The 15,513-nt window shown below is 40.0% G+C and overlaps 1 protein-coding gene across 3 annotated transcripts in view; it reads left to right on the top strand.

Annotated features, from left to right (window-relative positions):
- FAR2 (fatty acyl-CoA reductase 2) overlaps positions 1-15,513 on the top strand; it is a 152,592-nt gene that overhangs the window by 112,946 nt on the left and 24,133 nt on the right. For all 3 annotated transcript variants that reach the window (XM_065034192.1, XM_005510514.4, XM_021298406.2), the window contains exons 3-6: positions 149-324; positions 2,993-3,172; positions 9,183-9,360; positions 10,742-10,786. In XM_065034192.1, coding sequence (XP_064890264.1) covers positions 149-324; positions 2,993-3,172; positions 9,183-9,360; positions 10,742-10,786 — 579 coding nt within the window. The remainder of the gene's footprint in view (positions 1-148; positions 325-2,992; positions 3,173-9,182; positions 9,361-10,741; positions 10,787-15,513) is intronic.

The following is a 15,513-nucleotide window of genomic DNA, read 5'->3' on the forward strand; positions in this document are numbered from 1 at the left end:
TTTATCATCTCACCTGTGTGTCCTCTCTGAAAGAACCAGGCATTCTCTTTCATGCCAATTTCATTGATTGATGTAATCAGACTGGCCACTAATCAAAGTGGTCTCTGTAGCCTAATTCTGTACCTGATCTCTCTCTCTGTGCTTCAAGGTCTTTGACAGGGTCCGAGAAGATTGCCCTAATTTCCACGAGAAGATTAAGCCTATTAATGCTGAACTCACTCAGCCCAAGCTGGCCATCAGTGCTGAAGATGAGGAGGAGCTTCTGACCCGGGTCAATATTGTCTTCCACTGTGCAGCAACAGTACGCTTTGATGAACCCCTGAAGTATGTCCTGCTTTCTGCTTTCTGTATTTGCTAAGTGTGATTCAGAACGTGCAACAGCCCATAACACACCCCTCAGTGCACCACTCCTGTAGCTGCCGTAATAATTCTCCATGCACGTTTTCATGCTACATGTGGTTCTGCGCTGAATGTGCAGTGTAAATGCTCTGAAAATGTCATGTGCATATGCACATCAAAAGTGAAGTATCCTGGCAGATTTCCATGGGAACAGAAGGAAGTACTGCAAGCTTGGGTTGTAATATAGTAAGGGAGTTAAGTCTGACCTAAAACTGGGATAGGGAAAATGTGGTTTAGGTGAAGAAAGAGATGTTTTGGCAGAACTAGCTGGAGAGAGCTTGAAGTGGAACTGTGTTGTGTCTGTCTCTAAAGCTGGTGTTAATGGCCTTTCTTTGTTGCTGAGTAACTGAAGAGAGATGTGAGATGTTGTGTAAGAAAATAGCCTATCATAAGCTTTAAAATACCGGGGACTGGGTGTAATTAGTTGTTTAAAGTAAATGCTCAATTTCTGAAAGAGCTCCCTTGGGAGTGCCTGTCCAGGCAGGCTTTCCATTAAGAAAGAACAGCAAAAATAACAACTAAACCAAGATTAGATGTTTAAGTGCTTCTATGTAAATTGCAAAGGTCAACAGACAGATAGAGGTGGATGATCTGGATTGTCAGATCTTCACAGTTTTTTGAAAAATGCTAAAGATATGAGAGTAGAAAACACAATTATTAATGTCAGTCTTCATTAGCTCATACACAGGCTAATAGATATCCACTGTGTTCAACATAAATAATTTCTTTTTGCAACAACTGATTAGAGAACCTACCAGAAAGGAAGCAGGTCTTGATTTAATATTGAGCCATGTGTAAAACGTGGCTCAAGGCATAAGTAGCAAAGCACTGCACTGCATTAACAGCCATAAATGTTCTTAAATCAATAAACAAATGGACATGCTACAAAAGTACATCACAGTGGCACATAACATCAAAGGGTAACTATGTTTTCCATAAGGAAGATAGCTAAAAAGAAGTTAAAAGAAAAAGTTAAAATGGTCATCTGCTTGCAGGCAGCATAGAAAATATTTAAAGGCTGATTGCATGTGATATGTCCAAGTATCTCAAACAGAATGAGGAAAATCCAGTACTATTAAACAACGAGGTATGGGAAGTTCTTAAAATAACATTATTCCTGTCTGAATAATAAAATATATCATATGGGTAGAAGGCCTAGCAAGTTAAATGTGAAAGCATAATATTGCTGCTCAAATAAGAATTTAAAGCAGCAACTTGCTAACAGCACACATACAAAAAAAAAAGAAATTCAAAGCCTACCACAGAATATGCAGAGCTGATAGGTAAGGGGGGTGCAAAAACAGTGCTATCAAGATACTAGAAAAGTAGCAACAGAGAAACTAAATAAATTCTTGGCATCAACATGCAGCACAGTTAGGGAATTCTCCAGCTAGAACTCTTGAGGGCAGAAATCTGAGAAACAGTGTTATATGGAAATATTAGTAGATAAAGCTTTAATATAAATAGAAAAATAGAGGGTAACAAATCATCACAGTTAGATGATATTGCCCTAGAAGGCTAAAGGAACTCTGAACATCTCACCAGAAATCCATGCTAGGCCTGTATTCTGAGTGCATTCTATTCATTCCCTATCAAAAGAGATACAATCGAGTAGAAATGTGCACAGAAGAGTAACTTTCATATGTATTCAACCTGCTAGAAGGGCAGAAGGAAGTAGAAATCTACAGAAAATGCTTTTCTTTAATAGAAGCATGCTAAAAAAAATCAGCATCTCTGGCTTTAGATATTGTGATCTAAGCATTAATCATAGTCTTAGCTTCTGTTTTCATTCATCTGGACTATTTACAATTTCTCTTCACCATTGGTGTAATTAGTTTCTTTAGTGTATACTTGATAGCATCATTAATAATCTTGTACTTGTTGTTGACAGCTTCTACTCTGAGGGTGAACAGATTGCATATTCCTTAGCTACTTCCCTTCTGTGCAGGAAAGTGTCTTTCTTCCAGTACAAAGTGTGCGACAAAGTTTATCTTCTGTTCACTGAGATCCACTGCAGATAGTCTCTAGGACAACTTCTAGATATGCTGGATGCTTCAAGGTCAATCTTGCTAACCAGGACTCTTTTCCTCTTATGCTTATCAGTCCTCAATTTCCCTGGGAATTTAAGTTGTTATCTCTAATTGTGTCTTCTTTCAGTATGAATCTATTTTTCTGGGCCCAAGGACCTTTCACTCTTCATGGAAACCATGTATTTTTCTGGTTTAGCGGTGGCCCCTTAAGGAGAAAGTTGAATGGGGACCGTAGGAACCATAGTGCCTCAGTGATCATGTGTGCTGGAAATACTTGTTTCAAGAAGGGATAGCAAATATGTCAGATGTAGAGATGCTAATGAAATGTTACCTCTGATCCTTCAAATTGAGTAAAAATATTTGAGAGACATTCTGTGGCCAAAACAGTGAATACAGCATCACTCTGAAAGCTGTTTTAGACCTTGCATTTCATTGAAGCTCCTTACTCTGCTGTGACCCCTTCCCTTACTTGCTTTTTGATTATTTGAGGTTTGGATAGTGCTCAGCTTTGATGTATTCTTTCCAGTGAAATGTGTTTTGTGTCTTTCCCTTGCCCTTTTTAGACACGCCCTGCAACTGAACGCAATGGGTACGCAGCGGCTCCTAGAGCTGGCCCGGCAGATGCAGAACCTCGAGGCCTTCATCCACATTTCCACCGCCTATGCAAACTGTGTCCGGAAATGCATAGATGAAGTCATCTACCCACCCCCAGCGGAACCCAAGAAGCTCTTCGATTTAGTAGAGTAAGTAGGAACATGATCTTTCGAGGTCCCTTCCAATCCCTAACATTCTGTGATTCTGTGAACTGCACCACCTCTTCTGACGTTGGTTTTGCTTCATTCTGCAGAAGATGTCCAAAGTGTTCACATAACCTGTCCTGTGGGATTTTTGTTCGTAGTTGTTGTTATTGTTTTATGGCCTTGTCTGCACACACCTGCGCCAGCAAGAACTGGTGGCCATGATAGTGAGACCAAGGGAAGAAAGAGATTTCATTCTACGTGGTTTTGAGGGGTGCTGTCTACAGAATGTCATCCAGTAATTCTATCCTTTCTAGATTTTGTCTTGATACTAGGTTTACTGAAGTTTTTATGAAAACAGAGGAAATAGAGACACTGCTTTGGGGCCAGTTTATATGGAGACCTGCTGAAATCATGCTTTATAAACATTTGGTTGAGCTTAACAATGTTTTTCCAAATATTAGAAAATAACATAAACCACACTTAATAACCCTGTGATTTCAGCTACCTCTAAATTTTTCTCTGCACCATAGAAACACAAGTGTTTGCTATCGGGAATGAAGTTCTGATGCTTCCTTCTGCAAGATTCAGTCCTGTTTCTACCTTAGTAAGAACTGAAATTTTTCATACACCTTATGTGAATTTCTTTCTCTCTTCAGTTTCCCAACATTATTCCCATTTATTTCAACAATCCTGGAGTATTATATGGAGTTACATGGGGATGAGTGAGAAACTGGCTGTTTTAGAATGAGTTCAGTGTGAGAATCCAGGCCTTTGTGGGAACAACAAAAGGGCTTGTTTAATTTAATTTACCAAAATGAAGAATAATTAGAAAGAATAATAAAATTCTTAGGCCCCTACAGACCTTGCCCTGGGACAAATGTTCCCACAGCTGTAACTTTGTTTTCATTTATTTTCTAGTGGTATTCCACTTGTGTGACATAAACAACTGATCTGTGAACTAATAACACAAAGAGCTGCTATAAAATCTCTCTGCTCCTTGATTTAGGGTGTTAGGAAGTGAGATGAATTAATGTTCACTAGCTGAGCCATTTGGTTTTTATTTCAAAAAGTTATTTGTCTAAAGAAGTAATTTCACTAAGCACTACTCCAGAAAATTTAGTACAAATCAATGTTTTCTATTTGAATTTCTCCAGTAGCTCATATTCTTGGATGTATTTACTTACAGCTAACAGTCGTCTATCATTTACTATTTATTCAGCAAGTGGAGCGTGATAAGAACACAAGAAATGCCCTAATGTGTTAGAGCAATGGACTGCCTGGCCCAGTATCTTGCTCTCAACAGTGGCAATGGGAAATGCCATTTACAGTAACTACACCAGCCTGTATAGTTTTTGCAATCTATTCCCCTTTTTGAATTTCCTGGTACTCTGCCTTTGCAACGCCTGTGACAGCAAGATCCAGAAATTTGTTAACTGCTGCATAAAGATGCACTTTCTTTTACTCAAACAGTCATGCTGGTCGTTTCGTTGCATGTCTCATACCTACAGCATTGCAGTATCTGCAGTAATTCCCTATTCCCTGCCTCTGCAGTTCTGTAATGCTGAGTTGCATTCACCCTGGACCTTCTTTTCTACAGCCTGAAGAGTCCCAGGAATTTTACTATCTCCTCATATGCCAACAGATCTGTCTTGATGATCTTAGTTGCGCTTCTTCTTCCTTTTCTTACTCCCATTCTCCCCCTGAGGTGCAGGGACCAGACAGAACTGCTCACAGTACTCAAGGTGTGGGCACTATGCCATCAGCTTCAAAATGACAACATTGGTCTTGTTCTCAGTACCTGCTGGTGTCCAATATTTCATTGAATTTTGACTACTGCTACTCATTGACTTGTAGATTTTATAGAACTGTCAGCTGTGCTTCCAAGAGCTCTTGCTGAGCTACAACTGCCAGGTCTGAGTTCAGTAACCTCTAAAACCAGGTTAGACTGTTTTTCCCTAAAAGCATTAACTTACCTTTATTTTCAGTGAACCTAATCTACCACCTTTTGCCCACTGACTCAGATCTACAATTCCTTTGGGGTTCATTGCTATCAATATTTGGATTAGATGTAGATTTAGACTAGATATAAGGAAGAAATTTTTTACAATGAGGGTGGTGAAACACTGGAGCAGGTTGCCCAGAAAGGTGGTAGATGCCCCATCCCTGGAGACATTCAAGGTGAGTTTGGAATGGGGCTCTGAGCAACCTGATCTAGTTGAAGAAGTCCTTGTACATTGGGGGGGGGGTTGCACTAGATGACCTTTGAAGGTTCTTTCCAACACAAATCATTCTATGATTCTACGAATATTACATTTCATTGCCCCAAAAAACTTTCCACCACTTACAACATTGGAAACAATTAGTACTGATGGCTCAGACAGAAGAGACTCCAGCAAAGGACTGAATGTTAATTCAAAAAATGCACAGGTGCGTAGCTACCCCAGGGGTTGCCACTTCAGCTGCTTCATATAAGACACTAAGAATTTATTTATCGTAGTTTGTATGTGCAGCGAAGAGAATGATGTTTGAAAGAAAGGTTGAGTGACAGAGGATGGGCTTTCAGATGTGTTCTTTGATGAGTTCATCTTGGCACTATGTTTGGTTGTTGTTTCTTAGTCACTTAATTAGAGATAGGTTTTCTTGCTTTTTTACTACATTTTTCAATTTGTTTTTCTGTTTTTCCTCTGCAACATACTCCAGAAGTTCACCTCCTTCCAGTACCTTTAGTGAAACTGAAATCACAGCCTGCTCTCAGCCAGGATAGCATCTGTTTCTTTACAGTCATTGCAGGCAGCATTATAATTGCTCACAGCAAAGACAACCACAGCTTTCAAAGGCATTGAAATCAGGTGGGCTTTGTTGAAAATCACTGTCTTCAGGGTCATTGCTTTGGGAAGTGTCCTGCAAATCAAAGACAATATATGGAAGACAGGCAGGGGGCTGCAGAGCATATGGAGGAGCAGGATGAGGAAAGTCCCTGGGATGATATGACACATGTAGAATGGAATAGAGAAAATTCTGAGAGATGATAAAGGGTGGGGGATTTCTTGAAGGGAGAGAGAGAGAGAGAGAGAGATAAGACAAAAATTGGAAGGAGACAGGAGAGATGCACTTTTTATTATTCACCATGTAAGTAGAAGAAATAATATGTGAATATCTGAGTACCAAAGGTTTCAGAGAAAGGAGATTAACATATATGAGAATATTACCTTTAATCAAAAAGCAGGGAGCAGGGGGGACTGGCGGCAGGGTAGCAGACAAGGAAATATAAACTCCTTTCTAAAAAGCAAAAGAAATACAGGCCATGTTTTGCGTGAGCCAGCTGTGAAAGCTTCCCTTAACAAACAATTCTTATCTTAAAATGCTTTTCTGCAAGTGCATTAAGAGGTATGATGGCACAACTGGATGCAGTAACAGACCCATTTAGTGATGCTTTTGACCATGCATTTGATATATGCTTAAGTTTCTTTGTTCGGCTGAAATCTCAAGTAGGATTTCCAGCTGTTTCATTTTATGTTCTTATCTTCTTGTTATATCCCTGCTTTCCAGTATTTTGATATTTAACCTGCAAGTAAAGCCTTAGGCTTAATCTGTGTAAACTAAAAGTCACGCTTCTAAGTGCTGCCAGGCTAATAAAGGAAACATATCATCTGCCACATCAAGCAAGGTTTGCTTTAATCTAAAGCTGAGGAAAATCAGCTTTGAAGGGTGTGCTGAGGTAAGGAGCACAGGGCACAGTGAAGTGTGGGCTGAAGCAGAACTGTTTTCATTATTGCAGAAAATGTAGATACGTCATCACTTACAAAAACCCAAGTGTCTTATTAATGCAAAGTGATTAACACAGAAAGTTATGTTTTCCTATGGTAATGTGGCATATATATGTGGTGAAAGAAGAGGTTACTAATTGTTTAATTTGCATCTCTTGTTTCGACAGGACAATTGTAGCAGTGAGCAAAAGCAGTAGCTTTGTGATTTAGCATTTAAAAATCTTCAAAGTAGGTCGCAGAGGAGTAGGAACAATTCGCCTCACTGAACTGTCAGCTCGGTGCTCCAGTGATGGTAATGCTGGTAGATCAAATCACCTGGTGGCATGGTACCCTTGAGACAGGCATAAGCATGGTCCTGGTGCTCTTGATGACCACTTAAAGTAATGCAGAGGCCTGTCTGGAAGGACGAGGACAAATTGCTGTTTCTTGTACTTCTACACCTGTTTCTGCTTTGTGAGAAATCCTAACCTGTAAGACCCCAGCTCCTATTAAAGAAAAAAAGAAAGAGAGAGAGGGAGGAGGAGGGAAAAAAGACTTGTATGTAACTGAATCTGGGCTCCCAAATGAACCTAGTCTTCCTCTAGGTGCCACAGAAGTAGACATCTCCTTTTGGTAGGCTGGTAATTAATTACTTGACAGATTCAAGCAATGGCAATTTAGCTGAGACTCTGAGGAGCCTGGGTTCAATGGCTGCCTAAAGAAGCTTCACAGATTAAGTCCATATTGTGTGCTGTGTGTAGCCTCTCTGTTGTTAAACTTCATATTTTACACTTAAACAATTTTCCTGCCCTGTTTCTGAAGCATGGGACTAGGATTGCAAAGGTATTTGTGCCTGCATAAGGCTTTTCATAATTAAAAAAATAGTTCCTATATACTAAAAACTGTTGGATTCTTTTTAGCTTGTTCCAAAACTGAGAGATTCACTGAATTCAACCTTCCCCTGAGAACTGTTCGGCAGTTTCAGTGAATCAATGTTTTCTTATACAACAGCTTTCCTGTAAAATTTCCACCTATGTCTAAAGAGAGCCATCAGGTGCTTGCACATTTAAGTTGATACGATCAAGTAATTCTCCAGGTGTGACATTCTCCACCTTGTTCCTCTCCCCTTGACCTGAAATTCAAGATAAAGAGGGGTGAAGTGAGGATCCACAGGAAAGAGTATCCTCACAATGCTCCTGGGAAGAGCACACCCGTTCAGTCTGAACTATAAGACCATTGACTTAATTACAAATTGGATTATGGGAAGTAATCTTTGATTCTGTGGTGTAACACCAGACTGCTGAAAGCCCATCGGGGATTGGCAGCAACGTGCAAGGGCTCTGGAAGTACAGCCAGTTCCTGTCCTTTAGACCCAAATGCTGGCATGACTAGTGAAGACTTGATGGTGTGCCAGGGGAAAGCCTTTGAGCCTTGGGCCCTCTACAGCACCATGGTGGTAAGGGACGCTTTTTTAAAAGGTATAGGCATAACTACTTCTGATGGATTAGATACCTGAATATCTTAAAACAAAACAAAAACACCTCCACAAAAAAAACAACACATTAACTTGGTGGGGTTGGTTTGTTTGGTTGGTTTTGGTGTGGGGTTTTTTTTTGTCTTTAGCAGGTAGCACTGACAGTTTCCTAGTTTTCCATGTGAACAAGCCAGTGGAAAAACAGTAGGAACAAGCGCCTAGCATTGCAAATAATGCTCCTTAAATAATATCTCTGTATCGCATTGTTCTGGCTTTTGAGACCTTTGCAATGCTACTTGACTCAGTAACTGAGGGTTACCAAGAATCTCCTGGAATGTACTAGGGAGTATACATGGTCTGTTTTGGCTAAGGGTGAGTGCTACCTACTGAGAGTGCTGTTGGAAAGCTCCATCAGACTGCAGACCACAGGCATATCTACATTACAAATTGCAGTGAAACATATAACACACAAGCGATTCCTTGCAATCATATTGTTTTGGTTAGAAAAGAGTTTTAAGATCATCGAGTCCCACAATGAGATGGCATAGGCAGCTGAAGTTGAGCTGGACATCATAGCATAAAGCTCACAAAGGTTATTTTGCACTTCTTGTAACCTTTTTCACACAGAGCTGTTCTAAATCCAAACCAGTTGCTCCTTGCTTTGTCTTAAATGGCTATGACTTGCTTATCATTTGTTTCAGGTGAGGATTCTTGTCTCACTGGTCTTTCTTGCCTCAGTCTTTTCTCTCTTTGTGTGGCAGATAATGACATCCTTCTTGTTTCCTGTATGTAGGTGGTTGGATGAATCTATCATTCAAGACATCACACCCAAGCTGCTCGGGGACTGGCCCAACACTTACACCTACACCAAAGCCTTGTCAGAATACCTGATCCAGCAAGAGAAAGGAAATTTGAACATTGCTATCATCAGGCCATCCATCGTGGGAGCTAGCTGGCATGAGCCTTTCCCAGTAAGCATGAATACATAGCAGTTTCCTGCTGAGAGCCCTTTGATATAGCAGTACTGTCAGGAATCTCTTCCCGCTTGTAGCAGTGTCTGCTTGGGAAACAAGCTCTCTAGTTAATAGGAAAGCAGGTGCAAGAGGTAGAAGACCTGTACTAGAGTAGAACAGCAAGCCATCTTCAGAAAAGACTCTTGCCTGCAAGTGAAAACAACATATTTAAGCAATAATAAGAAAAGATGGGATAACAATGGTGCAAAATGTTGGACTTGCAACCAGCAGCCTTACAGGCAGAATTGTGCCCAGGCAAACATGCAGGGGAGTTTCTGGACTAGTTGGGGAAACAGAAGGTCTAAGGCTTGCTCACAGTCCTGATGCATTCTGGTTCAAGTCTTTCCATGGTCTAGTGAGCATATTAATGAGGTCCTGATGAGGACGCTAGACTTCACACGATCCTTAAAAGCATTTGATAATGTCGTGTGCAGTTACCTAGTATCTTTGTCTTATGTTGGTAGCTGTTGTGTTCACTGGATTCACACATCTGTGGGCCTGTTGCAGATACAAATGTTAGCCATGAAGTAATTAAGTGCACCTGGAATTTTGGACTGAAGTAATTCACTAAGTTAAATACACTAGTGGGAATAATGTGCCCTAACATTGCAGCCAAATTGGAAAGGTAACATAAAGTCACCTCTGGCCTTCATGCAGCTTCAAGTGTGCCAAAGATGGCTGAGATAGAGCTGAGACTCTGGGCCAAGCTCCCCATCCTGGAAAGACAGTGTGAACTCTATTAGGTGTCATAAATTGTTTCAGGTCAGACAGCTCTTCACTGCTCTTAACTCCAGTTCCCACAAGTGGCAGTTTCCCTGACCTGAAGTAGGATGGATTCAAAACTGGAGTGGGTTTTTTTCTTTGGTTGTTTTTGTTTGGTTGGTTGGTTTTAACTCCTTGCCTTAGAAATTAGCTGGAGTAACCAAATCACTCTCAGTGACATCTGCATGTTGTATGTCAGTGGGATATAACACGCTGACTTGTTTTCAGCAAGTGTGACAGCACCAAGACACTGTAGTGTTTAAAGACAGAGTTTATTCCTGTAGTCAAGTTATTATAAGAAAGAAGTGGTTTCTAAAGACAAAATTAGATTCTGTTGTCAATGGCCAAACTGCAGACAGAATAAGGTATCATACAATGCATCGCCTATTTAAAATCAATTAGGTACTTTGTGCTGTGTAGCTTCCTGGTAGCTGTCCCAGATAGGCTGGCATCCACCTCAACTGGTGTCTCATTGTTTCTTTGGCTACACCACAGCATCACAGGCCTTTCGCCATTCCAAAGCCCAGGTAAGCAACATGTCACTGAAAGAAATAGTAATCATTCTTCTTTTTTGCAGGGTTGGATTGACAGCTTCAATGGGACAAGTGGAATATTTGTTGCGGTATGTCTGTCTATTTATGTTCCCCATAGAGTTAGAATTATTAAAATAGCAACTCTAAAGTTACTCTACAGCTCCACTCAGAAATTGTGTGCAGAAAATGATCATAGCAATTTTCTGAATCTGGTAGAAAGATGTCAGATGCTTGCCTTACATTTATATGCCTGCAGAACCCTAAAGATTGTCTATTTATGCTGCACTCAAAAAAGGACATTGAAAGAGTATTGATGTTGGTTCACTAGATGTGCATTGCAGTTTCTAAAAACTCCGAAAAACCTCTAAAATTGTGGACAAATTTGGCCAATTTTTCATAAGAAGTGCAAAAGATTAATCCTGGGAACTAGGATAATTCACAGATGTCAAAGCTTGAATCTTATCACAGAACTTAATGTTGATTACTTAAAACTTAATGTTGTTTACCATATAATTAACAAAAGGCAACATTATTTTTCCTTTCAATTACTTTCATATGTACTGTTGCTAAGTACACTGCTATAGCTTGTGACCACTCCACAATAACAAAGATTCTGAGTCTCTGCTGCCATTGCTTTATACAGGATTTCTCCATGTGCAGAGTACACCTGAATACTGTACATAACTATCAATTCAGACTCTGCCTGTCACATGGATAATTCACTATATTCTTACTTAACACTGATGTAAATAACTGTTGTGCAAAATAGCAAGGAAAAAACCCATAAGATAAATAATGAATAACCTGATAAAATATTCCCCATAATATGAGACAATCATTACAGTTTAACACGTGAAAACAGTAAAGTAACATACCTTTTCTCCGGGTTATATTTTCTTTTTCTGAACTAAAGTAGTTGCCTTAGGTCTATTTCGCAATTCATATTCTGTATAGCTATGGGCCGATATTTTTGTTCATGTATGATTTGTCCAACTTGATTATTTTGTAAAACCTATATTGTAATCAGTCTGATGCAGTGTATAGAAGGATTAGTAGTCTACAGTCATAGGAGAGCAGAATACAATCCAAATATCATTTGGTAAAAAAAGCTCATTTATACCTGAAGTAGTGCATAAATAGAAAATGTTACAGTTACTTCTGAAATCCCAGCTAATGCTTTTATCTGAAACCTCAGTTACACAGTTCAGAGACATTCAAAAGCCCCCAAAAGCATCATTTGTGGTCACAAAGCGTTATTAGCTCCTATTCATGTCACAGTTCCTTAAAAATCACTATCAGCCCTTTACTCATTTCTGCTCATAAAGCTCATACTGCCACTCTGCTCTACTCCCAGTATCTTGTGCTGTTTTCTGTGTTCTTTCATGATGTCTTGTTGTCATCATGAAAAAGAAAGGTTTTGCAGTTCCTTAATTTTGCAGATCCGCTCCTTACATTTTCATTTGACAGGTTCTAACTTTTGCAATGATATCTGTGAGTTTCAATTTTTTTTTTGTGATTACTTTTGAGCATTAAAGATGTCTGTCACAAAATTTTTTCTAGAATTGGTTTGCAAGAAAGATATTCTGCAAAAATTTCTATTGCGTTGCTCTTTATTCCTCATGAGTAAATCACCTAAGTAACAAATTACTGTCATATGTGTATCACATGCTATGAAACACAAGCCAAAATCATATGCTTTCAGCCATATAAAATCATGCCAATCAAATCTTTTGTCATCTAAAAAGCATTTTTCACCTCCTTTTTTATTTTCTTTTAATCTGACAACAAGTGAAAAACACCTAATGGTGAAGTATTTGGAAGTTTTGTCCCTATACTTGTCTTTTTTTAATAGTGTCCATTTTAGGAACTTACACTAGATCTTGCAGGTATTTTATATGCTTATCCTTTGCCACTCATACCATTAACTAATATTTTCTATTCCTCAATGCAAAAAATTTCTAGCCTTACTGGATGCAACAGCAAATCTAGTAGTTGTTTCACTTAGGCCAGGTTTCACACATAGATGCCAGCCTGTATCTTTATCTCAAAATTAACTCTATGGAAAGTAAAGATTTTGAAATTCCAGGATCACTGTAGTAAATAACTTCCCTTCCCTTGTATGTAAAAACTTTGACTGGTACTGAAATAATTTTGAAATAGAGATGGTATTTTTTGGTTCAGGATTGAAGCTCTGAGGTCCTTCAATACAGGAAATAAAGAAAGAATAAAAATTGTCTAATCTGCACTGAACTCTTCAGTGATGAAATATGATGATGTGTAATTATCACAGTATCACAGTATGTTTGGGATTGGAAGGGACCTCAAAAGATCATCTAGTCCGATCCCCCTGCTGGAGCAGGAACGCCTAGGTGAGGTCGCACAGGAACGTGTCCAGGCGGGGTTTGAATGTCTCCAGAGAAGGAGACTCCACAACCTCCCTGGGCAGCCTGTTCCAGTGCTCTGGCACCCTTACTGAGAAGAAGCTTTTTCTCAAATTTAAGCGGAACCTCTTGTGTTCCAGCTTGATCCCATTACCCCTTGTCCTATCATTGTTTGCCACTGAGAAGAGCCTGGCTCCATCCTCATGGCACTCACCCTTTACATATTTATAAACATTAATGAGGTCCCCCCTTAGTCTCCTCTTCTCCAAACTAAAGAGACCCAGCTCCCTCAGCCTTTCTTCGTAAGAGAGGTGCTCCACTCCCTTAATCATCTTCGTTGCCCTACGCTGGACCCTCTCCAGCAGTTCCCTGTCCTTCTTGAACTGAGGGGCCCAGAACTGGACACAATATTCCAGATGTGGTCTCACCAGGGCGGAGTAGAGGGGAAGGAGAACCTCTCTCGATCTACTAACCACCCCCCTTGTAATACACCCCAGGATGCCATTGGCCTTCCTGGCCACAAGGGCACAGTGCTGGCTCATGGTCATCCTGTTGTCCACCAGGACCCCCAGGTCCCTTTCCCCTACACTGCTCTCTAATATGTAATTTCCCAACCTATACTGGAACCTGGGGATGTTCCTGCCCAGATGCAGGACTCTACACTTTCCCTTGTTAAATTTCATTAGGTTATTCCCCGCCCAACTCTCCAGCCTGTCCAGGTCCCGCTGGATGGCAGTAGCTTATATCAAGACTTAACTAAGAAAAAGGACAAAGAGCAATGACAGTAGGTGCAACGTTTAGAGATGAGATTGTTGTCTGTGCCAATGGGTCTTTGGCCCCGCAGGCAGTGATGCTGGCTGGCATCAGTCAGGAGCAGAGACTCCGCAATGTGGAAAAGTGATGAGAGGGTTGCCAGTGTTGACAGAGAGTATTTGTCTCATATCACCTCCAGTTGCTGCTGAGCCTAGTTGGACTGGTACTAGTTTTCTGGAAGTGAAAGGTGTTTATTATCAGGGACCCTAAGAGGCTTCTTCTGAGTGGGAGAAGAAAAAGAAATACATGTTTTGAATTAATGTGCCTGGATATGGTGAACTGCTAAATCCTGTTTGGTAGCTGAAAATTAACCTTTCAGCATGTGAGCTACATGTTAGTTTGATTACCTGAATGTGTGTGATTACAACCAGCTATCTCAGACATCTGTATTACAAAGTGTATTTATTATTAGTCAAGTAGCTTTATTAGCCTCAGTTAAGGATGGAAAAAGCAAAAGGGAAGTATTTTGGTGTTTGTTTATTTTTTTAAAATTTCCCCTCATGCTAAAACACTCCATTACCACTTCTAACCTAAGCTCATCCTATATGGAGAATAGCCTCCATATTCGGATTTGGTTCAAATGATTTTTGGGATCATCTGGGCAGAATCAGAACTCTAAAGCTTGCAAGTTGTTGTGGGGTTTTTGTTTGTTGTTGTTCTGTTTTGTTTTTTCCTCAACCAGACTCAAATATTGTAGTGATGACTATTTCATTCCACAAATAGATAATATTTCTTTTAAATACTCATGAAATATGGGAGTTCAAGTTGTTCCTGATACTTTAATTAACTTTCTTTTGCCTACAGTTGCTCCAGCTGCTGCGGGGAGAACTTTGTTGACTGAAAAACAAAATGAAATTAATTACATTTCCGTTGGACTGTAATTGAAGCATTTTGTCTTGCTGTTCCGTATGACATGTAAAGACCTTCTTCCCTGCAAGGCAGTGAAGCTGCAGGGCAGAACTGTGGTTTAATATATATTCTGTGCAGTGGCCGGCCCCAAAGGGCTTCAGCTGGGATGCTGTCCAGAAACATCAAACTCGGACTGGGAAATTGTTTTGGAGGCTTCAGCTACAGTAGCTTCTGTTTCACTGAAGAGAAAAAAGGCAGCAACCATAAACAGAAATCAAACCATACCTGATAAAGAAGCACTAAACCATTTCCAGTGTAAAAAATAACTTAAAACGTTTAAACCTGAAGTCTTTATTAAATACACAGTGTATGAAACGTTTAATTTATCCATGTTTATATGGCCATTGCATGCTGCTCTAAATACAGGCATGTTTGCAGCAGATCCATCAAAACTTCCTAGTTTTGAAGACCTCAAACAGGCCTTTAGTGTACCTGTGAAAACGTGATAGCTGGTCACACAGTGGTCTCTAGTGGGCATATGTTCACAGAAGTGGAAAATTCAGAGCTGAGTTTGATTTGCTGCTTTGCTTCTTTTTGCTATTTTTCCCTTGAAAAATAAGTAGTAGGAAGAATAGAAAAAAAAAAAAATCATAGTCATGTTGCAAGTTAAGGTTTTAGTGTCTAAGCATAACTGTAGTTCAGCTTAAGACAGCAGAGGGGAACTGCATACCATGGGTTTGAGGCGGATGCTTGGAGACCTCTGGGGAAGTTGA

The sequence above is a fragment of the Columba livia genome, chromosome 1 (genome assembly GCF_036013475.1).
Source record: "Columba livia isolate bColLiv1 breed racing homer chromosome 1, bColLiv1.pat.W.v2, whole genome shotgun sequence".
In the NCBI taxonomy this organism is placed as follows: domain Eukaryota; kingdom Metazoa; phylum Chordata; class Aves; order Columbiformes; family Columbidae; genus Columba; species Columba livia.